General features: G+C 52.2%; 12 protein-coding genes across 12 annotated transcripts; 5 read left to right on the top strand and 7 right to left on the bottom strand.

The window, feature by feature from the left end:
* Nucleotides 1-22: 22 nt before the first annotated feature.
* On the bottom strand, nucleotides 23-1403 carry BDQ94DRAFT_182422 (Gfo/Idh/MocA family protein; the record flags this gene model as incomplete). Its single annotated transcript, XM_026774142.1, has 4 exons — nucleotides 23-628; nucleotides 685-1212; nucleotides 1267-1287; nucleotides 1352-1403. The coding sequence occupies 4 exons, from the start codon at nucleotides 1401-1403 to the stop codon at nucleotides 60-62; spliced, it is 1170 nt and encodes a 389-aa protein (XP_026622207.1). The 3' UTR covers nucleotides 23-59.
* Nucleotides 1404-2019: 616 nt separating this feature from the next.
* BDQ94DRAFT_182425 (pyridoxal phosphate-dependent transferase) lies at nucleotides 2020-3258 on the top strand (the record flags this gene model as incomplete). The annotated part of the gene is made up of 1 exon (XM_026774143.1): nucleotides 2020-3258. The coding sequence occupies one exon, from the start codon at nucleotides 2020-2022 to the stop codon at nucleotides 3223-3225; it is 1206 nt and encodes a 401-aa protein (XP_026622208.1). The 3' UTR covers nucleotides 3226-3258.
* A 72-nt stretch (nucleotides 3259-3330) lies between these two features.
* BDQ94DRAFT_86199 (uncharacterized protein) lies at nucleotides 3331-4305 on the bottom strand. Its single transcript, XM_026776714.1, has one exon. The coding sequence runs from the start codon at nucleotides 4192-4194 to the stop codon at nucleotides 3520-3522; it is 675 nt and encodes a 224-aa protein (XP_026622209.1). The 5' UTR covers nucleotides 4195-4305; the 3' UTR covers nucleotides 3331-3519.
* A 2099-nt stretch (nucleotides 4306-6404) lies between these two features.
* Nucleotides 6405-8246, top strand: BDQ94DRAFT_150781 (MIP/aquaporin family protein). Its single transcript, XM_026767643.1, has one exon. It carries the CDS (start codon nucleotides 6488-6490, stop codon nucleotides 8057-8059), a length of 1572 nt encoding a protein of 523 aa, XP_026622210.1. The 5' UTR covers nucleotides 6405-6487; the 3' UTR covers nucleotides 8060-8246.
* Nucleotides 8247-8666: 420 nt separating this feature from the next.
* BDQ94DRAFT_182433 (tellurite-resistance/dicarboxylate transporter family protein) lies at nucleotides 8667-10035 on the top strand. The gene has a single exon (XM_026774144.1). The coding sequence runs from the start codon at nucleotides 8794-8796 to the stop codon at nucleotides 9946-9948; it is 1155 nt and encodes a 384-aa protein (XP_026622211.1). The 5' UTR covers nucleotides 8667-8793; the 3' UTR covers nucleotides 9949-10035.
* BDQ94DRAFT_86215 (SEC14 family lipid-binding protein) lies at nucleotides 10036-11456 on the bottom strand. Its single transcript, XM_026776715.1, has 4 exons — nucleotides 11206-11456; nucleotides 11013-11154; nucleotides 10572-10955; nucleotides 10036-10521 (listed from the first exon to the last, which is right to left on the bottom strand). Exons 1-4 carry the CDS (start codon nucleotides 11343-11345, stop codon nucleotides 10123-10125), a joined length of 1065 nt encoding a protein of 354 aa, XP_026622212.1. The 5' UTR covers nucleotides 11346-11456; the 3' UTR covers nucleotides 10036-10122.
* Nucleotides 11457-12401: 945 nt separating this feature from the next.
* BDQ94DRAFT_182435 (bifunctional terpene synthase/polyprenyl synthetase family protein) lies at nucleotides 12402-14974 on the top strand (the record flags this gene model as incomplete). The annotated part of the gene is made up of 8 exons (XM_026774145.1): nucleotides 12402-12692; nucleotides 12736-12797; nucleotides 12854-13101; nucleotides 13159-13789; nucleotides 13849-14003; nucleotides 14070-14465; nucleotides 14522-14603; nucleotides 14657-14974. The coding sequence occupies exons 1-8, from the start codon at nucleotides 12416-12418 to the stop codon at nucleotides 14972-14974; spliced, it is 2169 nt and encodes a 722-aa protein (XP_026622213.1). The 5' UTR covers nucleotides 12402-12415.
* Nucleotides 14828-17058, bottom strand: BDQ94DRAFT_182439 (uncharacterized protein). The gene is made up of 4 exons (XM_026774146.1): nucleotides 16464-17058; nucleotides 16176-16405; nucleotides 15911-16121; nucleotides 14828-15848 (listed from the first exon to the last, which is right to left on the bottom strand). The coding sequence occupies exons 1-4, from the start codon at nucleotides 16734-16736 to the stop codon at nucleotides 15177-15179; spliced, it is 1386 nt and encodes a 461-aa protein (XP_026622214.1). The 5' UTR covers nucleotides 16737-17058; the 3' UTR covers nucleotides 14828-15176.
* Nucleotides 17059-17350: 292 nt separating this feature from the next.
* Nucleotides 17351-18442, top strand: BDQ94DRAFT_86227 (dienelactone hydrolase family protein). The gene is made up of 3 exons (XM_026776716.1): nucleotides 17351-17534; nucleotides 17581-18021; nucleotides 18084-18442. Exons 1-3 carry the CDS (start codon nucleotides 17447-17449, stop codon nucleotides 18290-18292), a joined length of 738 nt encoding a protein of 245 aa, XP_026622215.1. The 5' UTR covers nucleotides 17351-17446; the 3' UTR covers nucleotides 18293-18442.
* A 2119-nt stretch (nucleotides 18443-20561) lies between these two features.
* On the bottom strand, nucleotides 20562-22575 carry BDQ94DRAFT_150791 (transmembrane amino acid transporter protein-domain-containing protein). Its single transcript, XM_026767644.1, has 7 exons — nucleotides 22284-22575; nucleotides 22175-22188; nucleotides 22032-22104; nucleotides 21630-21961; nucleotides 21426-21569; nucleotides 20920-21360; nucleotides 20562-20853 (listed from the first exon to the last, which is right to left on the bottom strand). Exons 1-7 carry the CDS (start codon nucleotides 22445-22447, stop codon nucleotides 20654-20656), a joined length of 1368 nt encoding a protein of 455 aa, XP_026622216.1. The 5' UTR covers nucleotides 22448-22575; the 3' UTR covers nucleotides 20562-20653.
* A 538-nt stretch (nucleotides 22576-23113) lies between these two features.
* BDQ94DRAFT_150793 (uncharacterized protein) lies at nucleotides 23114-23858 on the bottom strand. Its single transcript, XM_026767645.1, has one exon. The coding sequence runs from the start codon at nucleotides 23752-23754 to the stop codon at nucleotides 23512-23514; it is 243 nt and encodes an 80-aa protein (XP_026622217.1). The 5' UTR covers nucleotides 23755-23858; the 3' UTR covers nucleotides 23114-23511.
* Nucleotide 23859: 1 nt separating this feature from the next.
* Nucleotides 23860-24551, bottom strand: BDQ94DRAFT_150794 (uncharacterized protein). The gene is made up of 2 exons (XM_026767646.1): nucleotides 24274-24551; nucleotides 23860-24204 (listed from the first exon to the last, which is right to left on the bottom strand). Exon 2 carries the CDS (start codon nucleotides 24188-24190, stop codon nucleotides 23999-24001), a length of 192 nt encoding a protein of 63 aa, XP_026622218.1. The 5' UTR covers nucleotides 24191-24204; nucleotides 24274-24551; the 3' UTR covers nucleotides 23860-23998.
* Between the last annotated feature and the right edge of the window lie 294 nt (nucleotides 24552-24845).

A 24845-nucleotide genomic window follows, 5' to 3' on the forward strand; every position in this document is an offset into this window, starting at 1 on the left:
CATGTAATTACCTAAAAAGATCGTTCCTAAATTTGCCAAACTGAAGAACAAATATGTGCTCAGTCCATCTTTGCGGGCATACACAGTGGATACTCATCCGCCTCGACGATATTCGAAAAGTGAAGCCCATGAGCCTTGCGTACTGCATCCAGTATATCGAGAACAGCCAAACTCTCCACCCACGGCATGGACGCACTTTCCTGGCGCCCATCTCGGACACACCGGGCGACCTCGTCCGCCTCAAAGCAAAGCCCATGCCCGCCTCCTGGAATGCGATACTCGAACTCTTCCGCTTCTCCCACCACACCAAACCGCTGCTCTCGTTTGACGACCCGGTACTTGGATGGACACCACGGGCGCCCATAAATCTGGATCTCCCCTCTGTCCCCCTGAATCCGTACGACCGGAGTGTGACCATCCGGATCTGCAGTGGCGCGGAGGCTGGCGCTGGCAATCGCCTGCACCGAGATTGGCGACGGACTTTTGGCAGAGAAGGTCAGAAGGACGGTTGTCGATTCGTCCACCCCGGCTGGGGCAAGGGGTGTGGTTGTCGAGAAAACGGTGCTGGGCTTTGGGTCTGGCATGGGTGAAAGGGCCTGGAAGAGCCAATGGATCGGATATACGCCCACTACGCTCCAGCAACCATTAGTTTCGTTTGACGCACAGAAACCAAACAGAACGTACAATCCAGCAACGCCCCTCCAGCCAACTCTTTCTTGGTCAGATAACTGTCCTTCAGCTCCTTCAAAGCGTCTGTTCCAATCGAGTTGTCCGCGAAGACCCGAATAACGGGCCCAATCGCACCCTTCTGAATCTCCTGGCGGATCTGAGCTGAGATTGGCAGGAACCGTGTCCACATGCCTTCCATGAGGAAACGTTCACGCTCACGAGCTGTCTCGACGAGTCGATGTGCTTGTCTAGCCGTCACAGTGAATGGTTTCTCACAGAGGACGTGCTTTCCGGCCTGCAGCCCGAGCATGGCGTTCTGGTAATGGTGGGAATGCGGAGAGGCTACGTAGACGACATCTACGCGGGGATCCGCCACCAGAGCGTCGTAGCTACCATACGCAATGCAGGACGACGGCGCCCCGATCTTGTTGATGAAGCGGCTGGCGATCTCGGTGGATCGCGAAGATGCCACCGCCACCAATAAATGCGACACATCGGTAACACCTCGCGAGGCGGGATCGATGAGAAGGTCTTTTGCAAATGCTATATAGCAGATTAGACACTGAGATAACCAGCACTACGGGTCGAGTGTATTACTCTCAGCAATGGTACCGGTGGCTACCAAAAGTCAATAGTCTGGTAAACGTGTTTACGGGTAGGCCAATGTAAGCAAGGCACATACCGAGGATACCCCAACGGAGGCAGAATGGCACGGGCGCAGAATGGGCACTCATGATCGTTGAGTAGGTATATGGCCGACCTCTTTCCACTAAGAAAGCAAGGGATAGGCCTAAATCGACGGCTTCTCGCAGAAGAAGAATAGAATAAGTCCCATCAAGCACCTTACAGTGAGCCAGGTCATCTCAAGTTTGAGAGCCTTTACCTGTGCCATTTCTGCCCGCCCCGACCACGCCGAGACAATTGGGCAAACACTCTATTGTGTGACAAGCGTGAGACAAACTGACACACCACCATTTCACAATAATCATAAGGGAGGGGTTTGTGTTACATGCCACAGCAGCACGAGGGTTGGTAACATCGGGCCGAGATGACCAGGGATTCGAAACTTCTGACAGTGCCCTTCACGGCCCAATACTTCAAGTGATCCAAAAACTTTCTTCTTCGGCGACCGAGCTTTGAGTGGTGGTTGGGTTCGTGCACGTCACTCAAGCTACTCAGCAGGGAAAATAGATAAAATGGGACAAGGATAGCGTGACTGATCACATATGTTGTGAAAATGACGCAGCTGGCTAACGATGGTACTGTATTTTCAAGCAAAATAAGTGTTTCGGTCAGACCAAGCAGTATTTACCATCCTCAGCAAGACTTCCGTTCCTGAAGTCCTTGGACATGGCTATGTCGGAGGCGAGTATACCTACTTTCCAGCCAACCGTCACGGGCCAGGAGCTCGAGGCCATCCAAGAGGTACTCGCCAGCCGAACTCTTACGGGAAAAGGCAAGTACACGGCACTGTGCCAGCGATGGCTTGAATCAAGCATGCCACATGGCAAGGCCTTTGTCTTGAGCTCGTGCACTTCAGCCTTGGAGATTGCGGCCCTCCTCGCCGAATTGCGACCAGGGGACGAAGTGATTGTACCAAGCTACACGTATGTGTCAACAGTGAATGCCTTTGTTGTCCATGGGGCGCTACCGGTTTTTGTTGATGTTGAAGAGACGACCCTGAACATCGATGCACAGAAAATCGAGGATGCCATCACGCCTCGGACCAAGGTCATTGTCCCGGTGCACTATGCAGGGATGGCCTGCGACATGGACACCATTCTGGACATTGCCAGTCGGCATGACTTGCTCGTGGTTGAAGATGCCGCCATGGCCTGCGGCAGCATGTATCGAGGACGCGCGCTGGGAACCATAGGGCACCTTGGCTGCATCAGTTTCCAAGAGAAGAAAGTATTCACCAGTGGCGGTCAGGGAGGGGCATTACTCGTCAACCAGGACTCACTCGTCGCGCGAGCTGAGATCTTATATGAACACGGCACGAACCGATCTCAGTTCCTGCGTGGCGAAGTGGATATCTATCGTTGGCTGGATGTCGGGATTAACGCAACCCTGAGCGAGATTCAAGCAGCCTTCCTATATGCCCAGTTGCAAGCCGCGCCGCAGATTCTTTCATGCCGCCGACGTCTCTGGTCTCGCTATCACAGATGCCTAGCCCCTTTGGCCGACGCGGGCGTCATCCGATTACCCCAACCGGCTGCCTTGGCGGACCATAACGCAGCCATCTTCTGGCTTCGGTTGACTGACGCCACGGACCGATCTGCATTCATTGAATATATGGCGGCCGGACAAATTCAGACGCAGGCACAGTTCGTGCCACTACACTCTTCTCCATTCGGCGAACGGGTCGGGCGTTTTCATGGCGAAGATCGGGTGACTACACGCGCCGCAGCGGAGATTGTCTTGCTACCACTCTACGCGGGGCTCACAGAATGTCAACAGGAAATTGTCATTCGGCGCGTGTTAGGGTTCTGGCGTGAAGCCACAAGCACCCCGAGAACGGAAGCTTCCCGAGATGCTGAAGTGAATAATTCTTAGGCAATGATTTGCATCTGGAAATCTACCTATCAGTGCTTTCCTCATCCCTTCGGAGCAGATGGGGCGCGCTGCAAGCAGCAATGGTGAGCTGAGTTTAGGCAAGCCGTCACAATGAATATATTTTGCGGATACGAAGAGGATAGAACACCTGAGACGGCGCTAGGATAGGATAGGAATTGCAATCGTAATATGCGGTTGAGTAAATCATGCTGTACATTTGACACTAGTCTTGACGATACCCGTCCGTTGTTTATACACGGTGTATCCCCTAATCCAATATGGCATCGGGCAAGCTCAGGAGTGCCCTTCCACCGTGCGGGCATCTTTGCTCGTGTTGCGCGTAACAGTAAAGCCTAAGACCCTACAAAGCGCCTTCAGTCCATGGCCGAGAATGTACAGCCCCAGACTGATGAAGTTAAGCCACACTAGGGCGATGAAGTAGACAATTGCCTGAGGTGGGATCCATCGAAATAATTGCGTCGGATCGAAGCCAGCCTTTTCCTTGAACTCATCAATCTCAGCCAGCGCCGTCATCGTTTGGGTCTGGTCGGCTACCGGCTCTGCCTGCCAGTTTTCCGAGAAGTTGGGGTCGTTGTAGATTACGGTCGCCATGACGCCGCCAAAGAAGGTCAACAGGAGCAGGAGGACGCCTTTGGTCAGCAGCTCGTACAGCCATGTGCTGCAGAAGGAGATGAGAATGAGCGAGCCATGTCGGGAACCGTAGTCTGCTGTTGCAAGGAGATGCGCGATGGTTCTCCCCTCGGTGGGAGCGACAGGCTGAAGGCGGACCAGCAATCGGCAAACGAGGAACGTGAGCAAGCTGACGGAGGCAGCTTGCGCGGTGAAAGTGGCTTCAGTATTGAGCACATTGATGGCGGTCAAACTCAAAGCGGTAATGACCCACGAGGCTAGAAAGCCAACAGCGAGAAAGGTGGAGATCTGCCCATTGAGGCGGGAGAGGGCAGCCATGGCAGGTCAAACAGCGAAACTCGCGGGTGGTATGGTGGTGTAAACGTTTTCTCAATCTCTGCAACCGGACATTCCGAGTTTTATATTCTACAGGTGATGCTTGGCGAACCCATTTGAAATCTTTGGACCCTTGGGCCCTGGATGAGCCGAACAGCGATAGTGTTGACAGGGCCATCGCCTATTCCCGAAAGAGGCAAGGACGAGGCTATTCCAGGCCTAATATGGAAGGCGGACGCTGCTTGACTGAGACACGCCCCACTGTTCGTCTTTCATCTTCTGTCAAGGTGGAAACCCTTTCATCTCTCCGGGTACCTGGCGAGGTAGATAGTGGTAGGCAGACACGGTTGCCTGTTAGGATCTCTAATGAGGTAGCACGGTTTCGGCCTCTTGCAGTGAGTCAACAGTGAGCAGGCAAAAGTTTCCACGCAGAACTTGCGATAGTGGAGCGTCCGAGGACCTCACTAAGAGTGAATACTATATAAGAGAAATAGGAGGATACTTTTCCTCTTTCTCACAAGGAGGTTATGCAGGATCCGTTGGGTTCCGAGTGATCCTTAACAGTGACCATTTTCTGTTGCGCCGGGAAGAATCTCCTCTCTAACAGATGGAAGAAAAGAGCTGCATCAACATGACGCTAGTCTCGATGTCTTCATGTGCCTATGTAGAAATTTCCAGAGATGCATTATATAGTACAATGGGAACGTGTCTCGCGGTCTCTTGGGATTCCCTCATCCCTTTGCAAACTCTTCGCGGAAGTCTCGGATAGACTCCTCGCCAAGACATTTCCCTGGCCCCGAACAAAAGGCTGAAATTACTGACCAAAGGGTGCCATTACTACCAGCATAGATGCTGACTAGGATCTTCAGAGGTTAAAAACCCAGCAAACACCGAGAATTGCTGTTATCTCCCTCTACTTGGGTTTTCTCTCGCGATAAGTCTTTTCTCACCGGCAATCCACCCCTCAGGATTGATTCTATCCGTAATCTGCCGAGCATCGGAGAATCCTCGGAAGGCACAATCGATCGAATGGGATTGGATTGTGTCCGGGGACTAAGAAGCAAGAATCAAGGAACGGCGCAATCGTGCCGGCCGGTTCCCTCGTGGCTGATTCCACGCACGTTCCATCCACCACGAACCATATTACACAATTCTATCAAATCTCCCTCGCGCAGCTAAAATAGTACTGTACTGGATATTCACTGGACACAATTATGGTCCTGACACCCGACCACCGGCTGAAGCAGAAATCTTTGCATCTTTTTGGTCCTTCACACGCCAGCTCCCCGATCGATCGATGAGGAGGGGTTATCGCCATTCAGGGCCCAATAACTCACGATGATCGGTGACGATGACCACAGAGGACCGTCATTGAGCGGGGATGTACAGTGGATTATACCGCGGACCAGGGCCAACCAGCGAAGCATTTAGGGGATCAGGCCAGGAACCAAACCCTGTTGCGTGTCGATTCCTTTGCCTCTCAAGCTTTCCGACAAGCCCCATTAGGATCCACCCATGACGCCAGTCTTTCCCATGTCTTCAACGCTCCCCGATAGTCTGCCCGCACCACCACAACCCACTGGCCTGTACATTTTGTAGATCTCGCGCATCAATGCTCAATGGCCGGTGTGGATACGCTCGCTTACGCCCTCGCTGCAGTCTCTGGTCCAGTCGGAGATGCGGAGAGGGCGCCAGCAAGTCGTCATCATGTTTGCTGCTGCTTCACGCCATTCTTTCTTCTCCTGTCTTTTATTGTTCCCCTACTCCTGTTGCTTACTGGCCAATTTTTGAACATCTGGAACATCGGCTGGGCATCTGAGTGTGTCACGCAGCCATTGCTTCCATTTGAGTCGGCCATCCGCATCCCGTCCATTATCCGCATCCCATCGACAGGAGCAATTTTATCAACCTTAGAATAAGCACATAGCATCTATCTCCGTCACAATATGGACGACGGGGAGACCAGGCGCCCACGGGCAACGGTATGTTCACTCGTATTCTCCTTCAGTTGAGCCAGGAGCTGATCGGAGTAATCTCCTCGCTTGAGCAGTCTGATGCGATCTCCCCCCAAGGAGAGAACCCTCCCACTTCACCTCTATCACCTACTCGCGGCCGCCGAGGGACTGCTGGTGACGCCGACTTTGTCTCTCCCACCCGCCGCGTCTCTGGCCGTGATGGCTCTGGGGCTGGAGTTCGTCGACGCAGCTCCGCCGCTTCCCGTCGCAGTGGTGGAAGTGGCATCCCCAGTTTGGCGCCACGCACCACGCTGGCTGAACGAACCCAAGGTCGTTTCACCATGGCTGGCCCAGAAGAGACGCCTCAGCTGCGCTTGGCCCATGAACCGTTTGTGCAACCCGGCTATGGCGATCTAAACCCATCCTACGAACAGCCCGCCAACTCCAAACCTGTCTGGGGTCTGGCGAAACCGCTCCCTCGTGTTGTCCGACCGGGCATGGTGCCGACCAAGGAGGAGCTGTTGGAAGCCCGTCAAAATATTCAGCTGCCAGCAGAAAACTCACAGAAGCTAGGGCTGGAGGTCGACCCCAATGACCTAGAGCTGGGCCAGATCGAGAAGACGGCTGACCCTCGTAAAATGGCGGCCCAGGTGGAAGATGCCCGCATCCAGCGTGAGAACAACTTCATGAACAAGATTCTGAGTGGGGATGCCACCACGACGCGACAAGGCTCGCGCCTCTCGCGGACTTCATCGTCGCGTATCCGCCGCCCATCGGCCTGGGATCTCCCGCCTGAGAATCTCTCGACGGTGCCCGAAGGCGAGACCCCGGCTCCCAGTGAGACCCATGAGGAACCCCCTCAGATGAGTAGTGAGGAGCCCTTGGAGCCCGTCCTGGAGGAGCCCGAGCTGCGCGCTGACGATGGCAAGGACGGGATGATGGACGACCTGCCCAATCTGGAGGAGATCGAGGCCGCCTACCCGGAAGATCTGCATCCGCTGGTGCAGGAGCTGGTGGAGGAGGAGGTGCACAACAACCACACCACCTGGTCCGTCATCCGCACTCATCACCGCGAAGCCCTGGCCGAGTCCCTGGGGGTCTTCGTACAGCTTTTCGTCGGCTTTTGCGGCGATCTAGCAGTGACCGTGGCCAACGCCGGTAATCCCAACACCACCGACTGGGTCTGGGGGTTTGCTACCATGATGGCCATCTACGTCTCCGGTGGTGTGTCCGGTGCACATCTCAATCCGACCATCACCATCATGCTCTGGTTTTACCGCGGCTTCCCCAAGAGCAAGATGCCCGAGTACTTCGCCGCGCAGTTCTTGGGGGCCTTCATCGCCGCGCTCGCCGCGTACGGTCTCTACTATCACTCCATCCAACACTATCTCCTGACCAACTCCACCACGGGCATCATCACCAGCTTTGTGACAAGTCAGCGCGAGACCTGGATCGGTCCTGGTACTGCCTTCTTTACCGAATTTCTGGGCACGATGATACTGACGGTGGTGGTCCTGGCGCTGGGTGACGATCAGAACGCACCCCCGGGAGCGGGTATGAACTCACTCATCGTGGGTCTCATGGTGACCTGCAACACGATGAGCTTTGCCTACCAGACGGGTGCCGCCTTGAATCCGAGTCGAGACTTTGGGCCCCGACTAGCGTTGCTGGCTCTTGGGTACGGCTCGTCGCTGTTCACCAATCCGTACTGGTTTTACGGACCATGGGCCGGATCACTCGCGGGCTCCTTCCTCGGTGCCTTCCTGTACGACTTTATGATCTTTACGGGTGGTGAATCGCCGGTCAACTACCCCTGGGAACGGACGCAGCGGGCGATGCGCAAGAGTCGGATGAAGTGGGGGAAGCGGTTGCATCTGTCGCGCCGAGACAGGGGAGAGAAGACTGTGCGTTGAACAGGAGCGGCGTAGACAAAGGGGAATTCGAATTTAGTGCAGAATGTTTCACCAGATTGTTTGAGAAAGCCTTGCTACGTGCATGCGGGATGCATACTAGTGATGTTTGTAGTTACATGATACACTCATATTGACCGCAATGAGCGATGAACGTTGTACATACGCATTGATGATTCGGGTTCTGGATAATATATATATATATACTAGTTCAATTACTTTCTTATTATTTTTATAATCATAGTAGCATCACAACTCATGGCGAGGTAGTGCTACTACTTAATAGCCCCGCGATTGGTAACTTCTCTCGCCTTTATTGTGCCAGTACTTGTATATTCCCCTGCGGCAAGCCGATCGGTATCCCGAGGCAAGTATCGGGCCACCCGGAAATCGACCGAGACGCGGGAAGGTTGACACAGTCTTCTTGACCGGATATTGTCATCTGCACCAGTTGTTCTTGTTCTTTCATCATCTGCGCCGACGTGCCTGGTTGAGAGCGTCTCCACTGCGACTGAAAATGACGTCACCAACCATTGCCCCCAAAACCATCACACTGGATATGATGCTCGGTGATGCCCAGAAAAGGCAATAGACAGCAGAGACAAGGATACGGAATCTTCTTCTGAGACGCCGTATAGGAAACCGGGACATATTTAGTCGAAGGAACCCCTGCAACCTGGCTGTGATTGTAGTCCGACCCCTCCGCCCTCTTGTCAACCGTCACCACCGCCATCGACATGAGCCAGGATGCAGAGGGAGGCTATACAATGTCTCCAATACGCAGGGTTACCTCATCGGTAGCCTGGGGCTGGTATGCTATCTCACTCAGCTGGGGTGGGATAGCGGTGCTGCTGCACCAGACCCCTAACCAGTTCACCGGCCTCACGACCATCGGAACCATCGTCTTTATCGCCAACCTAGTCATCTATACCACAGTTACGCTCTGCCTTCTCTTCGAGGCTGTCCGACCACAGAAGGTTCCCAAGCCCTTGGAGGAGTCACCTAACTTTGCCGCGCGGTGGCTGCATATCAAGAAGCCCCAGGACCTGTACTTTGTCCCTGTTTCGCTGCTCGCCTTCGCGACCATCATCTTCTGCACCTCCTACTACGGCACTCCGCATTGTGGCCGTTGGTTGACCCTCACCCTGAACGTCTTCTTCTGGGTCTACACCGGAGTGTCGCTGCTGCTGTCGATTCTCTTGGGCTGGTGGATCCCGTATACAGGCACCAATCATGGCGACCACTTCGCCATTGTGAACATCCTACCCTACTTTCCACCCATGCTCAGTGGCACCATGGCCGGCGTCTTGGCCCCAAACCAGGACCCTGCTCAGGCCGTCCCCATGCTGGTAGGTGGCACCACCATGCAAGGATTCGGATTCCTCATGTTCCTGGTCATTTTGGTACAGAGCCTGACGGAGATCTCCAGCGAGGGTCTCCCAGTGCCAAATTTCCGACCGGAGATGTTCATCGCAGTGGGCCCGCCCAGCTTTACAATTATCGCCATGATCAGCATGGCGGATGCGGCGGTTGAGAAACTCCCAGACCACTATATCAGCGCTGCAACCAGTGTGCGCACTGCGGATGTCCTGCTGATTGTTGCTGTGGTCGCGTCGGTCTTCTTATGGCTCTTGGCCTTCTTCGTGTTCTGCATGGCGGCACTGAGCATGCTGGAGGCTCTGTGGCACCGCACCATTCGCTTCGAGCTTATCTGGTGGTGCATGGTCTTCCCCATCACAGGTTTTGTGCTCGCCACCATCGACATGGGCGAGTATTTGGCTTCACCGGCGATCGAGTGGGTTGGGAGCGGGATGACCATCTTTCAAGTGTGTTTGTGGTTGACTATCACAGCCTGCCAGCTATTTAGATGGGTGTATAAGAGGGAGTTTTAGCTTCATCATGCGGCATATACCCCGGACGGAGTGGTTATTGTTCACTGGATTGGAGAGAAAAATAAAGCGGCATAGCTGGCTATTTCCTAGTCATTTGCGGTTACTATATCCTTTTAAGAACTATAATAACAATGTCATGTTCTATATCATGTACGCCGGAAATATGCCATGCCATCAATTCGGCAGCTCGGAAGGTAAACTGGTGAGGTTGACTGGGAGGATTGCAACTTCCTCACTTCTTTGCCGGCCATCAATGCTTCCTGTTGCCACGGCCCTTCGCTGTCCATTCTCGTCTTCGGTCCACTTGAGTGGCCCTTGCGGGAGTGCCTCCTTACTGGAGCTGGTCCATTGTAGAGCCTGCTGAATCCCCTCATCCAGGTCCGGCAGCATCCCATTGGTGAACTGGAAACCTCCTCCGAACTGGCTTGGAATGTCCTTGTGGTCCATGTGTTCCGCCATGGTCGCGTATGCATCCGCGGGCCTGGTGATCACCAGCTTGTCAGCCGTTATGGGGTCGACAAAGTTCTTCATAAAAGCCCATATCTTGGCGAAGTAGAAGGGCGCATTGCCCACCTAAGAGATGAGTTAACATCAATACCAGTCACGGTGTAAGTATCCCTTACAATGATTCGATCAATAGTCTCCGGATAGCAGGTCGAGAGGATCCAGCTGATATCGCGTGCAAATTCCCGCAAATCCCAGGCTTGCTTCAGAGATAGGACGGAGGCATCGACGATGTAAATGGATTTGTCGATGGGGGTGGTCGGGTCGGGACGGTCGCTCATGGCCGAGCAAAGCGGGAGCACGAATCGAGTAATGCTGTCAAAATAGATTGCTGCGCGTTGTTCCATATCCGGAATGATCGGACCCGTTGCAGCCAATTCAGTGTGCCTTGAAATGTCGCGCGTCTTCCTCCAGGCTGCCATAGTGGATGCGTTCAAATGAGCAAGATCGAGCACCAGGATAGGTCGCCCTCGGCGGTCCCGTCGGCCCGTCCAGTGAGGATACTGGTTATCGTGAGTTACTACTACTTTGAATGCCACTCGCGGGATTTCCCAACATACCAGCTTTCGCGTCTCCTCATAATGCTCTACGGAGATCAGATCATACAGACGAAGAACCTGTCTATCGGCCTGAAACTGGGTTGCTTCTTGCAATTGCTTTAGAGCCGCTTTTGGATCCATGCGACGAGCCCCCAAATATCGTCTATATGCGCCAATCAGTACAGCACCGATGAATAGAGGGCTTTTTGCTCACAAAAGAGTAGTGTTGTCGTTGATCCCATCAACAACATCCCCAGCTTGTAACCCCTCCCGACGCCCCAACAGGCCTTCTGCAGCACAGCAACTCCTGAAGGTCTCTAGGACGGTCGACTGGTCCGGAGCTAACTCTCCCATCTTGTGATGTGAAAAGGCCGGGCTCCACAGATGAGGACGATGGAATGCGAGGCGGGTAGGAAACTGATCAGATCTATGTTGTTGCAGGATAATGGTGCTGATTCAGTCTCTTGTGGTTGCAATGTGACGGCGGGGTTCCTGTGCTGAGTGGCTGGGGGCGCGGCTGAAAGCGTCACAGCCTGCTGCAGGATGTGGGATGGCTAGCACATTCCCAACATTGCGATGCAATGTCATTCGCCTTACGCATTGTCAAACCCAGCTTCCGGTTCCTTTCTCCGCCATCTTACCCCTCTGAATGCCGTCGTTCGGGGCTTTGCCAGGGTTGTTAGCGTAGTGAGAGATGAAGTTTAAATCCATGATATGATGATGGCTTCACCTGCCGATCTTCCGGTGCCCAGCTCTCCTCACGAACAGCCGCAACATTATTGGCCCGGGCATTGCAAAGGACCCGAACTTAGATGAAATGCCGACATCGAATGTCTGAAATCAATGACTTAAGCTTTGAACCTGTTCCTCGAATGAGCCGAGCTTGGATCAACCTCGCAAGCTTTGGTACGTACTCTGTAATCCCATAAGGTGATCTGCACCCTCAACGATCTTCAAGCCCGCCCCAACCCAATTAGATTCGAATGATGAAGGACCTAAGTGGATTGAAGTGGATTCTTTCAACCCTGGCACACCTCATCGCGACGCAACTTCGGTGGATGATTCACAGACCCCCACTGCCCGCAAGGGGTTGATTGGCCCATGTCTACAAAGATCCTCTCGATGGTATCTCTCCATCCCCTTCAGATCAGATTGTTCTTCCCGCTCAGATGAACGCCTGTTCGCGTAAACAAGAATCTCCTTGCTGGCAATGGATGATGTTGACAATTACACTATCATGCCTCATTATGGAGCTGCCAGTGCTCTTTCCGGACAAGGGGCTCGTCCGTCCATAATGATGGATTTAAAGACGACCATGTCAGTTTTGGAAAAACTGACTTCTCTTGGCTCCTCATCTTCCCTGCATAATCTATAAAGCCATTGGAATTGATTAGCGGTCGGTTATTTCTTGTCTCCAGTTCATTATGGCACTTAGAGGTTCATTTTCCGACGATTACTCCGATCCCGTCCCTCGGACCTGTCCGGACATCCAAGGATTCTGCGAAAATTATGCCCTGCGACGTCACAAGTTTGAGAATAGGGCCAACACAGGATCCCAACAATGCCGAGACGATTGGGAGCTGTATATCGGCCCGATAGAGCGCTGGGGATGCTGTAATCCGTGGGAGGGTCACTTCTCCGCGGTCGTCTTGCCCTTTTGCCGGCCCGATCGTATTGCCATCATCAGCTACTGTTTCGAATGTGAGATATTATTGACTCACTGAGGCAACCCGCTTTTGCCAAGGCTCACATGAAATAGATGCATTCATGTACGATAACGTGGTTGAATCAGCCACCAGATCCACAGTATGCCCGATAGCGAAGTTGTCTTCAGAAAGTTATCCATGTCTAACTAACGCCAGGTGAACAATAACACAGACGATATTGCCCTCGATGAGACGGAATACCGAACCGTGCGATCGGTCACTGGGACCAAACAGATCCAGTCAAAAATGTTACTCGACCTCCTGTCAATCGACCCTGCATGTGCTGAGGTTGTCATTGACTCCTGGAAGACAATGATCAACACAACCGCAAAGCAGGACAAGACGCGCGCATGCAGTAACCTGGAAGAATATGTCGACTACCGGATCGTTGACACTGGAGCACCGTAAGGGATTACCATGTCGTTTCTGGTTTTTCCATAGATACCTAACAGACATTGTAGATTTGTGGACACATTGATGCGTTTCGGAATGGACATCCTCCTCACGCCCGAGGAAGAGGAGCTTGTCGCTCCTATTGTCAAGCCGTGCTATGCTGCCCTCGGACTTGCCAACGACTACTTTTCTTTTGATATCGAGTGGGAAGAGTTTCAAAGTTCAGAATCAAGCCAGACCGCCATGACAAATGCCGTCTGGCTATTCATGCAATGGCACCAGGTTGGCAAAGAGGAAGCGAAAAGGCTCGTTCGGCAAGTCACAAATGACTACGAAAGAGAGTACCAGCAACGAGTACAGGAATATATTGCCGGCGAAGGGAAGTCCAATAGTAAGATCCAATTGTACCTTACTGCATTGGGATACCAGATTCCCGGAAATGTCACCTGGAGTCTGCGATGTCCTCGGTACCACCCCTGGTTGTGTAAGGAGGGCAGTGCCCTCTTGCAAGCGTCGATGGAGGAGGCTCGCGACTTGCCTAACGTAGGTAAAAGACGGAGTGTCTCAGAAGATAGTCTCTCGTCCGAGTCCTCCGTCTGGTCTGGAACAAGTGATCGTTCTGCACGCTCATCAGTGTCCTCGGCACCTTCTCTCGACGATAGGGAAAAGGAGCGCGACCGTGTTACGCTTGGAACGGAGGTAAGCTCGTTGTCGAATATAACATGTTATCAATCAAAGGTTCCTGACAGCCTACGCAGCATCTCCTTGCTCCAGCAGAGTATATCGCCTCACTCCCCTCCAAAGGAGTTCGCGAGGCTTTCATCGACGCGCTGAATGTGTGGCTTGCTCTCCCGGATCGTTTCGTAAGCGTCATGAAATGCATTGCAAAGACATTGCATAATGCCTCTTTGATGTGAGTGCTCGAATCAAATTCGTACCGTGGATTCCACTCCGCTAACGACCCTGCCATCTTGTGTAGGCTGGATGACATCGAAGATGGTTCCCCTCTGCGTCGGGGCCAGCCCGCGACACACACCGTCTTCGGACAGGCGCTCACCATCAACTCCGCTAACTTTGTCCTCATTCAGGCGATGGACCAAGTGAGGTTGTTAGAGGACTCGCGCTGTGTCGACATCTTCGTGGAAGAGATGCGTAATCTGTTCATCGGTCAGAGCTTTGATCTGTACTGGACACGACAGGACGAGTGTCCTTCAGAGGAAGAATATTTCGAGATGATCCGCCAAAGTAGTACTCACTTTTCTCCCTCTCGGCCCTTTCTATCGAAAATTTTGTGCTCACTATTAGCAGAAACTGGTGGTCTCTTCCGGCTATTGGCTCGATTGATGATGCAAAAGGCAACATCAAAGAAGAACCGGTAAGAAGCGCGAACGCTTTGATGGAAAGAGTTTACTAACTTTCCCAACACAATAGGTGCCTCCCGTTGGAACCTCTTGTCGACCTTGTGGGAGAATACTTTCAGATCCGAGATGATTACAAGAACCTTACCGATGAGGTCAGTTTACCCACACAGAACGACTACACCTACAAGCTGACCCAATATCGCAGTATACCGGACAAAAGGGCTTTTGCGAGGATCTAGACGAGGGGAAGTTCTCATTTCCGCTGATTTATGCTCATAAATTTTTGCCTGAGACCTCGGATATTCGAAACATCCTTAAAGAAGGTCGCCGGTCGGGCGGACTTGGGATCACACAGAAGCAGCACGTATTGGGCTGGCTCCACGAGAGCGGAAGCATGACGTACACAAAAAGAACACTTCGGGGCCTGATGAGTGAAATCCGGCATCAGATCGATCGGGTGGAAAAGGAATCGGGCTGCCCGAACTGGGTCCTGAAACTCCTCGTTCACCGACTGGAAGTCTGATATTGGTTAGATGGGATGATGAAATTCAACGACTGTAATGCTCTGTTTGGCGTTTATTCTGCATGTTGGGGGGTAACTATCGCTATGAAATTCCTGGGTGGCCTTGTGAATTTGAAGATTTGTAGTAAATAGAATATTTCTGTGTGTTATTACATATAAAGATCTGAACACTGAACCGAATCGGCCGCTGTGCAAGCTCTGCCTACAGATGTGGGACGTAGTCCGACCAGCTAACCGTCTGAAAAGCAGTGGCAGGCAGGCTGCGCAATCCGATAAAGTCCTCCGTAAGAACGTACGCGCGACCCACGCAGTAAGCTGCACAGAGCACAGAAGTAGGAAATAAGACGCGAAGGGGAACCTCCCTCTTCGGATCGCGATACGGGTCGATATTTCTCAACTTGGCTGCTAAATTTCGCAGGCACGACCGCTGCCGGGATGGGTTGGTGGAAGTTTTTGGTCTCGACAAGGGAAGAAGGAGTCGCCGTTTATACTCCCTGGGCAGCAAGATCTTGTCGCAATAACCAGCATGCAGTCCACCGATGACGGTGAATGTCAAGTTGTAGATACTAGCGACACGCCACAAAAGATGTTCGGTGGGGGAAGGAAAGTGGAAGTTCCAAGCAAGCATGAAGATCGAACCGAATAGGAGCAGAACAGGGGTAGCAATACAATCGGCCTTCCGGTCGGTGACGGGAAAGTTATCACTGACAATGCGATCGCGTGGTTTTGCAGTCATGGGGCGTGAAAACATAGGAATATGCATTTTGCGCAGGATTTCCGTGTAGTAGCGCCAGTGCACTGCACAGAAAGATACATCGTTGCACACGAAGTCGAGGGGAGTCTCGTGCCATTCTTGCAAGGGATATGGGCAGTGCTGCTCCGGAACGGGATACTGTCAATGGCGCTGAATATCAGCTGGGATAGGGTCAAACGTACCTGCTTCCGCATGATGTCAAAATTGGTGTTAGAGTGCAGAGTCTGTGTACTTGAGATGTCTGATGGCTTGAACCGCCAGCAGAAAGACGTCACTAGGAACACAACCACAAAGGAGATGGTGGTGAGCTCCAACGTAGTCAGTGCCAGGCCCTGGGCTACACGCATGGCGCAGTTGACGAGCAGCCAGAGTGCCTGGCAGACTGCGATCACACTGGACATTCGAATAAGCCGATGGGCAACAGTTTTGAGTAAGTGTGGTACATACCGAGAGAAAGCGTCGGATTTGTTTCGATCGTTGATGTCGTCTTCGTCAATCATAGGGTACTTGACGTACCCCTTCTCGATGAGGAATCGAAGCTGCTTCGCGTTTACTGGAAATGGACGTTCGGTTCCCGGACCATCCACCAAGAATCCCCCCATATCCGCATAGAAGGCATGAGTTAAGGTCCAAATGGGTCGCTCGGTGGTCTCCGTCGTCGCTAGTCGCTCAAATTCCTAACGTGGGTATTAGACTAGGTTGCTCTGAGCATCGTATTACAGCAGAAATCGAGACCTTGACAGACGCTCGCGCGGAGGACCACTGCCCCAAGGCCAGCATAAGAAGAAATTCAGGGCCCAGGAGCCCCAGCGCGGCCAAATGCAGTCGGTCGCGCAGGCCATGATACCATCGGTCGGAGCGGGCAGGGATGTTGGGCATGACAGCCGTCCAGCAACACAATACAATAGTCAGTAGACAACTCGAGAGAATGGACCAGGTTCCTCGTCCATCGGGCTCGTCAATCCAGCCATCGATGATGGCTGCGGTAGATGTGGAATCTGTGGACATGGGGATTGTTCCCGGGACTGACAATCAAAGAGGCTGCCTGTCAGCTTTTCGGGGAGATACGCTGGCAATATAGCCCTTCACGCGCTGGCTGCTTGAGGTTACGCAGGCACCCCAAGACCTTTCTTGGAGGAGTCTTAAGTGGCCATGAGATAGGCGCCTACCTGAAATTCCTCCCGACATGCACCAGCTGCGGATGCGACCGGTGGCTTGGCCAATCCGTTAATCCCTGCATGTCTGTCACCCGGTCCAGCGTTAAGTGGCTAGTTGAGCCATTCGCGTCTTTAAGAGAGGACAATTTGTCTCCACTTCAAGGCGCCGCGGTCCGCGCCGCAGTCCACAGCCATTGAGACGCTCGGGTGGACAGGCTGTGGTATTTTAGCAAGTGCCTTCCTGGTGGCCTACTCTGGTGGTTGCGTCTATTTTTAGGTGGCATTGTGGCTTTGCAGCTTCATGCATATTTGACCCGAAGATGCCTGCTACGCGAAGGAGTAATAGTCGCAAACGTAATTCTGATTGAACTTGGGCGAGGCCCTCGGAGGGAACCAATATCAGATCGGGTTATTCACAGGGGTCCGGCGAAAGGCTGAACTCCGCTGCAAGGATTACGCCAACCGCTGGTTGCCTGCGCCAGAATGCTTTCCCCGGCCACTATTAATCCAGGCTGGCCCAGCACTTGTTCATGACCATTCTTTTGATAGTTCACTGCAATAATGACTTCCAACGCACCATCTGAGTGCTGTCTGGTGGGACACCTGCACGAGGGCAAGGCCAGCGGAGAAGTCCAAGAAATTGCCAATAGTGAGTACCGACAACAGAGTCATTACCACCACTGACTGTCCGACAGTCTCGACCTACATCGCCTATCCACCTGATCGGTCGACAAAAAATGCCATCTTGTTTCTCACTGATGGCAATGGCCATCGCTTCATCAACGCCCACTTGATGGCAGATCAGTTTGCCGCCTGCGGCTACTTCGTGGTGATGCCCGACCTCTTCCACGGAGACCCCATCCCAATCGACTATGGGCCTGATTTTGATATAATGGGCTGGTACAACCAACACCTGCCGCCCAGGGTGGATCCCATCATCGATGCTATACTTGGGGAGATGTGCACTACTTTCGGCTGCCAGCGAGTCGGCGCTGTCGGATATTGTTTTGGTGGCAAATATGTGTGCCGCTACCTCAAAGCTGGCAAACTTAATGCAGGGTTCATAGCCCATCCAACCATGGTGCAGGTGGGGGAGCTGGAAGGGGTCGAAGGGCCGTTGAGTATTGCAGCTGCTAGTGAGTGGAGAAGGAATATCTCTCCCCTCTCCCACATATCGGTTGTACTAACAGTTAATAAGTTGTTGATCCCGTCTTCACCACTGCCAACCGCCACGAGAGTGAGGCGATCCTAGCCAGACTTGGTGTCCCCTTTCAAATAAACCTGTTCTCTGATGTAGAACACGGGTTTGCGGTCCGCTGCAACTTGGCAGAGCCCCGGCAGAAATTCGCCAAAGAAGCGGCATTTGAGCAGGCTGTGGCGTGGCTCGATCGGTATGTGAAGGAATGAGATTCAGAAGTCGTGGAAATTAGTGTCAAAGAAGATCCCACTATGGCGAGAAGCTCCATAAGTTATACACCATCGAGATCCAGGGCACTAGTGAGACCGCAGACCCAGTCTACTCTGCATGGTGCCTATAAATGTGTCATCTCCTGCAAAATCCGGCAGCTTCGGGGCTCCGATGGCGGCACGGAATGATACTTTATTAGGGATTGCAACAGATTCTGGACACTCCTCCACTGATTATTCTGAAGGTTTACCCTGGCTCTTTCCGGTGCGAGACCCAACTCAGACAACACATAACTACAACTACTTTTTCTTTGAATCCCGCGCCGACCTGAACCACTTAATTATCTGCAGCATCGGCTTTACAATGAGCAATGGAGGTTGTCCACCAATATCATTACCGCCAAGCACATGAACAAACATAAAACGATCCCAACTAGTATGTTCATAGGCAATTCCATTACTAGATCAAAACAACGTCAAGATTGGCCACGAAAGTTTGAATCTTCTGCTGGTCTCAGCGCTAACAAGGCGCCACTACCATCAGTCCAATGAAGATGGAGGGTGTAACATTTATCAGCCATTACATTTGTGCCTTGCAATCACCTGCCTACAAAAGGTTGCTGCGGCTAACTTCACCTCCTACCTTGGCTCTGGCGGTGCCCGCCTGAACTTCCTGCCTTTCATCGATGACAAGAAAGATCGTCTTCAGCAACTACACAGCCCGCTACCTCGGTGGCCACTTAAGTAACAAGCCCGCACCATCCTGGCCGGCGGCTCCAACAATGTCATGGCAGTCCCAATGTCCCGTGTCCTAATCGATTGTCTATCACCAGTCGCGAGGTCTGACCACCTACCGCGACCATTACTGAGGCAGCTTCTCCCACGTGTCCCTGTCCGCAAGTCGACGATCAACAAGTTTTAATGCTTGCTGGCAAAGGTGCGTCGAACCACAAGGTTGTGAATGCTCTCTTGGCGGGTAGCATCATTGACGATGCTTTCACGAGCTACTACTCCAGCTATCTTGTCTGATGGCGATGTCGGTGATATCCGTGAAGTGAACTGAATCCAGGTTAGGGTGTGCTTCCGTCGGGACTTGTCGATATTGGTATATGTTGAGACATTCACTGCAGCCAGGCAGCTGTCAGCTGATCCTTTGCCTGTCTTCCTGCGTGGTCTCTGACGACCACCACCTCTTCCAACACACAACCAACCACTCTCTTGAGATCAGATAGATCAAATCCCTATGTCTTTGACCCTTCGTCTTGACAGTATATCATCTGTTCAAAGTATTAGACCAGCATTGATCTGAGGCTCGGGTCGACTGTAGATGGTGAAACTCCTGGTAGACCGAATCTAAATATCTGGCATGAATTGTTATCGCGCGACGCGCTTTCTAAAAGAGGTTAGCCGTCCGCGTTGTGCTGTGCATATGACAAAGTGGATAATTTTATGAACGGGAATGCCGTGTCGCCCCACCTTCCGCTCGCAGCATACAAGGCAACTGTGGCGCAAAGGTGATGTAACGTAGCATTCGCAGGGATAGTCTTCCACTGGTCCCTGAAATGGTATCATCTTGGCTACAGGGGGAAGTCACTTTCGCCAAATAGAAATTCGTGATCCAACACCACCAGAGAGACTAAAAAGATACCTTGACGGCCAAGTGTCCTCACGGCACGGGCGGGTATGTCCTCGGATGAGGATTGTGCTCCCGTCATGTGAAAGCGGAGATGCGGAGATGCAAGAGCATGCACTAGTAATGTGAGTTTTATTCGAGGACGTCCAGCTCATCCAGTGTTTTAACTTGCAAGTTTATCTTACAAACTGTTGGCTGCTGAAGTCATTTGTTTTCTTGAGGTGTGTTTGTTATGCCACGTTCAAACAGTACCGGTTGCGGATATATATATCCATGCTATCTAACAAACGGCAGCACTAGCATTCGTAGTACCAGTTACTTCGTGGTCTTATTGTAGCATGATACTACTACCTTACCGGTGTTACTCAGGCTTGCGAATCAATTGAAATAAATCCACATGACTCGTAAGTACTTGTCCTAGGACAGGGACAAATTCCTCGGTAGTTTGCTCAGTTAAGCAATTGATACTGGCTTTGATCCACTGAAAGCACGGCCTGGAGGAAAGAAACTAACAGAATCCTGTTGATATCAACCTTGAGAAAAATTAGTCAAGACCAGGAAAAAGTACTAGGCAATAGCTTTAATATGTTGGTTTGGCGCATATATATGTACGAATCCGGTAGTGAACAACGAACGCAAAGGGGTATATTAAATAAAAGTCTATCTATAATACAAATCTATACATATATACAACCCGGTCATGAGGAAGCAGTAGCTCATGACCCAAATTAGGCATTATTGGCGCACGAAAAGCTGCTGCCAGAGCTGTCACTAGAGATCGAGAGGCCAGAGACCCACAGACCACAGACACAGATGGTAGCACCAATGCCGAACAACGCCAGGTTGGCAAGAGTAAGGAGCGTTTTGCGAACCGAGGTGAAGTAGTTGCCCCAGTACATGTACAGCCAGAAGACACCGGGCAGACCGACTAGTAATTATTAGTGACCGAGTTCAAAGACGAAGTAGAAGAATTTAGACTGTATCGGAGACTCACATGAAAACCAACTGGCAAACAATGCGCTGACCAAGCTGACGAGATCGCTAAAGACAGGAATGGCCTCGGCAATCACCCAGGCAATAATCCAGTAGCCCGCAGCGAGCCCAATCCAGGCACCGATACCCAGGGCACTGCGCTTGTGCATGACATCCGTGCCGCGGAAGAGACGGACATAGACGTTCTTGATGGCCACGTGTCCCAGAACGACACCCGCGATGACGATGGTGGGGATGGCAATGCCGTAGGCGACCTTGCGAACGACGATACCGGCAGAGCCCAGGGCGGGAGAGGTGACGTTCTGACCGGCGTAGCGGTAGATAACGGCGGAGGCGACCGTATAGAAGACGATCTCGAAACCCTGCAACATGCAGAGGGACTTGGGGAAGTCCTTGGGTTCCTTCATCTCGGCGATGAAACCAAAGAAGGCCGGGTGACCACCTGGAGAAGGGGTTAGTTACTCAGATGCAACCGGATGACAGTGGACATAGGAAAGGGAGACGAACAGTAGGCGAAAGCGATGTTAGTGACAGCCGAGAAACCCTTGACGAAAGAAGTTGAGCGGGTAAGCTGCATGGGCGGAGGGTTCGGATGTTCAACGGCGACACCAATCATGGTGATCAAGACGGCCGTGAAAATACTGAGGAAGGCTGTGTGGAAGTGTTAGCACAATATAAGGAAACTGGGGATGAACCCAATGAGATACTGACAAGTGACAGCCAGCCATGAAACGTTCTTCATGGTACGAGGAAGAGAGCAGGCGAAGGAAAGCACCAAGCCGACGACACCAAACACGACAGAGCAGGTTCCGTGGTTGGTAAGGGTGTTCATCATAACGGTGAAGGTCACCAAGTGACTGCCAGATGCAAACATGAAGAACACCAGCTGAGCAAATTCCGTGAACATGCGACCGTAGCGGCCACACAAGACCTCGCCGGCATCCGCCATGCTGTGGATGAAGGGGTATCTGGCCCGGAACTGTCCAATGACGTAGCCGGAGTAGGTGGCAATGATGCCCATGCCTACGATGAGGATGATGGCACTGATTGCATTACTGGTTAGCGACAGACTGGGCGGGCGACGTTGAAGGCACGCGATCGTATGCTACTTACGGAATCAGGCCAACCTCAGCCACGGTGGCGGGCAGAGACAGAACACCCAGGGATACAGTCTCGGCGATCATCACTGGAGAGAAAGGATGTTAGGTTACATGCACAAAGAGACAATATTGATAGCAAAGTGGAGGAGAGCATACGCATGCCAGATTGCCTATAAACGAGAAAGAATAGTTGGTTAGTCTCTGCCATCAAGTATATGCCGCCTAGTATCAACGGTCGGGTATAGTTCACGGGGCTCAAACATACCACCAGTCGAGAGTCTTATAGTGAACCTCTCCCACAGCTTCATTTCCAAAAGGATCCCTCTCCACGGAAGGCGTCTTCTCCATATCATTCTCCCACATGCCCCCCTCTTCCTCGACCCGGCGAGCCGGTCCATTCTCAATATCCTTCACGTCCAAGGTCGACATGGTTGCTCTTTAGGGACGGTTGGCAGGCTGACTCCACGAGTAGAATGAGATGGATGGAAAAAGTGTTGAACAAGCACCCGTCTCAAATCTCAATTCTCAGCGGCAGCAGCAGCAGCAACAACGACAAGTAAAGGAGTAGCGGAACTAAACCCAGGCACGCCCGCACGACGCGGGCGTCAACCATATATGGCCACGGCCTGAAAAGCATTGACGCATGGCGAGGAGGTTTTTCTTAGTTAATAGAAGGGTCGCATTGGCAAATCAGAGGGCGCCTCAATGCAATCTCTGCTGGTGTGACACAAACTTTGCCGCCCGCAGAATCCTGCTCCGACATCGGGCTCCTGCTGGGCCTCGCGGCTCCACCGGTCGCACCATGCAGCGTTCAGGCACAAAAAGACTCTATTCGAGCTAAAAAAACGTCCAGGGACCATCTAAAGATGATCGACGAACATCCTGCACTCTTTTTAGACCTCGATTGCACAAGATGCAGCAGCGGCATGCTGGTCCGGCACCGGACCTGGGGGAAGCATGAGGATCAAATTAAGCTCAGCCCCGGAAATACAACTTGCGTCCCCTCTTTTCCTATGCAGTCCGGCCGCCGGAGGGAGAATCGTAGCCACTAAACCTTATGCAGCGACGCGGTGGCGGATTCCAGGTTCCCCATCTCAAGGTTTTCCACTTTTCCGCCTTTTCCCTCGGCGTTCTTGGTTAGGGCTGGTGGCCAGACGGAGGCCTTGCCCAATCAGGTTAAGGTTTTGGTCTCTGAGGCATGGCGCCTGCCGATACTTCGGGGCTCCTTGGAAGCACTCCGGCTTGCCTCCCGTTGAATTTGTCAAACCTGGAGAAATCGAAGTTTCTGAAGAAGCCTACGAAGCCGATCTGACTCGTTCGTCTACAGCCCGGTTTGCCGACCCGTGACAGCTCCAGCCAAACTAGTTATGATCCCAATGGGCCTGGATCCCATTTTCCCCCATCCATGCCACGTGCTCCCATCTGGCGGATCCCCGGAATCGGCGGCGCTTCCCTTCTTGCCCTGACTCATAGCGAGCGAGCACTTTGCAGCCTCACGCACGATCTTGTCCGTGGACCCACCTTTCCCATCGGTGACTATATTCGTTTTGACAGTGTCTATCGTGTACCAGTGGCAAATATCTCCAGTTATAGAACTTCCCCGTCGTGACGTGCGCCTGACTCACACAGTGAGCCGATGCAAGGAGGCCATGGATTGGCAAGAGGCTGGCTGTTTCGCAATTTGCTGCTCGTTGGTGGACTACACCCTTGAATCCTGCTATGAGGGAATGGCGCATTCATGCACTGGACCGAGGAGTCATGACTCATGGGCAGTGCAGGTAGGTTACTGACGATATTAAGTTCATTCAAGCCAGTGGCGCTGCGGACAGTCAACTTTGAGTAGGAAGTATCACTATCTTTAAACATACTAATATCACCCCTAAAGCAAGAGTTTCACAACAGTGTCATCTTGAATCATGCACTGGAGAGCGTGCAATGTACATTCAGCTCTCACTCAAGAAGGGCGCTTCCACAAGCATCTCAAAGAGTACATGAGTATGTTTGTAGCTGGGTATTGGCTGTTTGCTGACGGGCTATCTGATGCAAATTGGGAAACAACGCTGACAGATTTGAGATTGCCCGATTAGGCCGTAGCGAAGATGTGGTGCGGTTGAGGTAGTAAGAAGCCGTCATGCTGCAGTCGCTTATACTTCGTGCATCAGATGCAACCATTATAAGTAGCCATTGTGAGCATGGGCCTCCGTTCCACGTAACAGATTAGCTGCTTCTAATCGCCGAATGATGTTTCCGCCAAGCCTTCCTTGTCGCTTTCGACCAGATCGTACCGCTTAAGCTTTTTACGTTGTCAACCCTGGACAAGAAGACTGGCTGTGCAATAGCCCCGCACTTGTTGGTTGTTAATGGTGTCTTTGCCTGACGTCCGCCGTCGGCCTTGCCTGTTCACCATGCCAGGCCTCTGCAACATCCGCAATCACAGTCTTTGTTGCGCAAGCTCCAGTGTAGTGTACTCTGGTCAAAGCTGCAGTAGTACATGCGCATATTATGGTGGATGGATGCTTGTAAATATCTTGGAATTGATAAATTTGGATCCTATTATAGACCGTATGTAGACCATATTCATAAGTAGTAGACTAACTTAGCTTAGAAAAAAACCCTGTGTATTTGCTGAGATTCCATCCACACTGTTCAGTGCAAAGATAGATTGGTCAATCCCCGGAATACCCCTCATTAAGCCGGAGAAAAGCCCAAGCTCGTGTGAATACAAGATGTGTATACATTGAGATTGAGAAGATATCTTGCAACTGCTCCAAGATGCAGTGAGCTGCCCCAAGCTCAGCCAGAAGATGCACATGAAATATCAGAAGAA

This window comes from Aspergillus welwitschiae (genome assembly GCF_003344945.1).
Source record: "Aspergillus welwitschiae strain CBS 139.54b unplaced genomic scaffold BDQ94scaffold_38, whole genome shotgun sequence".
NCBI classification, from domain to species: Eukaryota; Fungi; Ascomycota; class Eurotiomycetes; order Eurotiales; family Aspergillaceae; genus Aspergillus; species Aspergillus welwitschiae.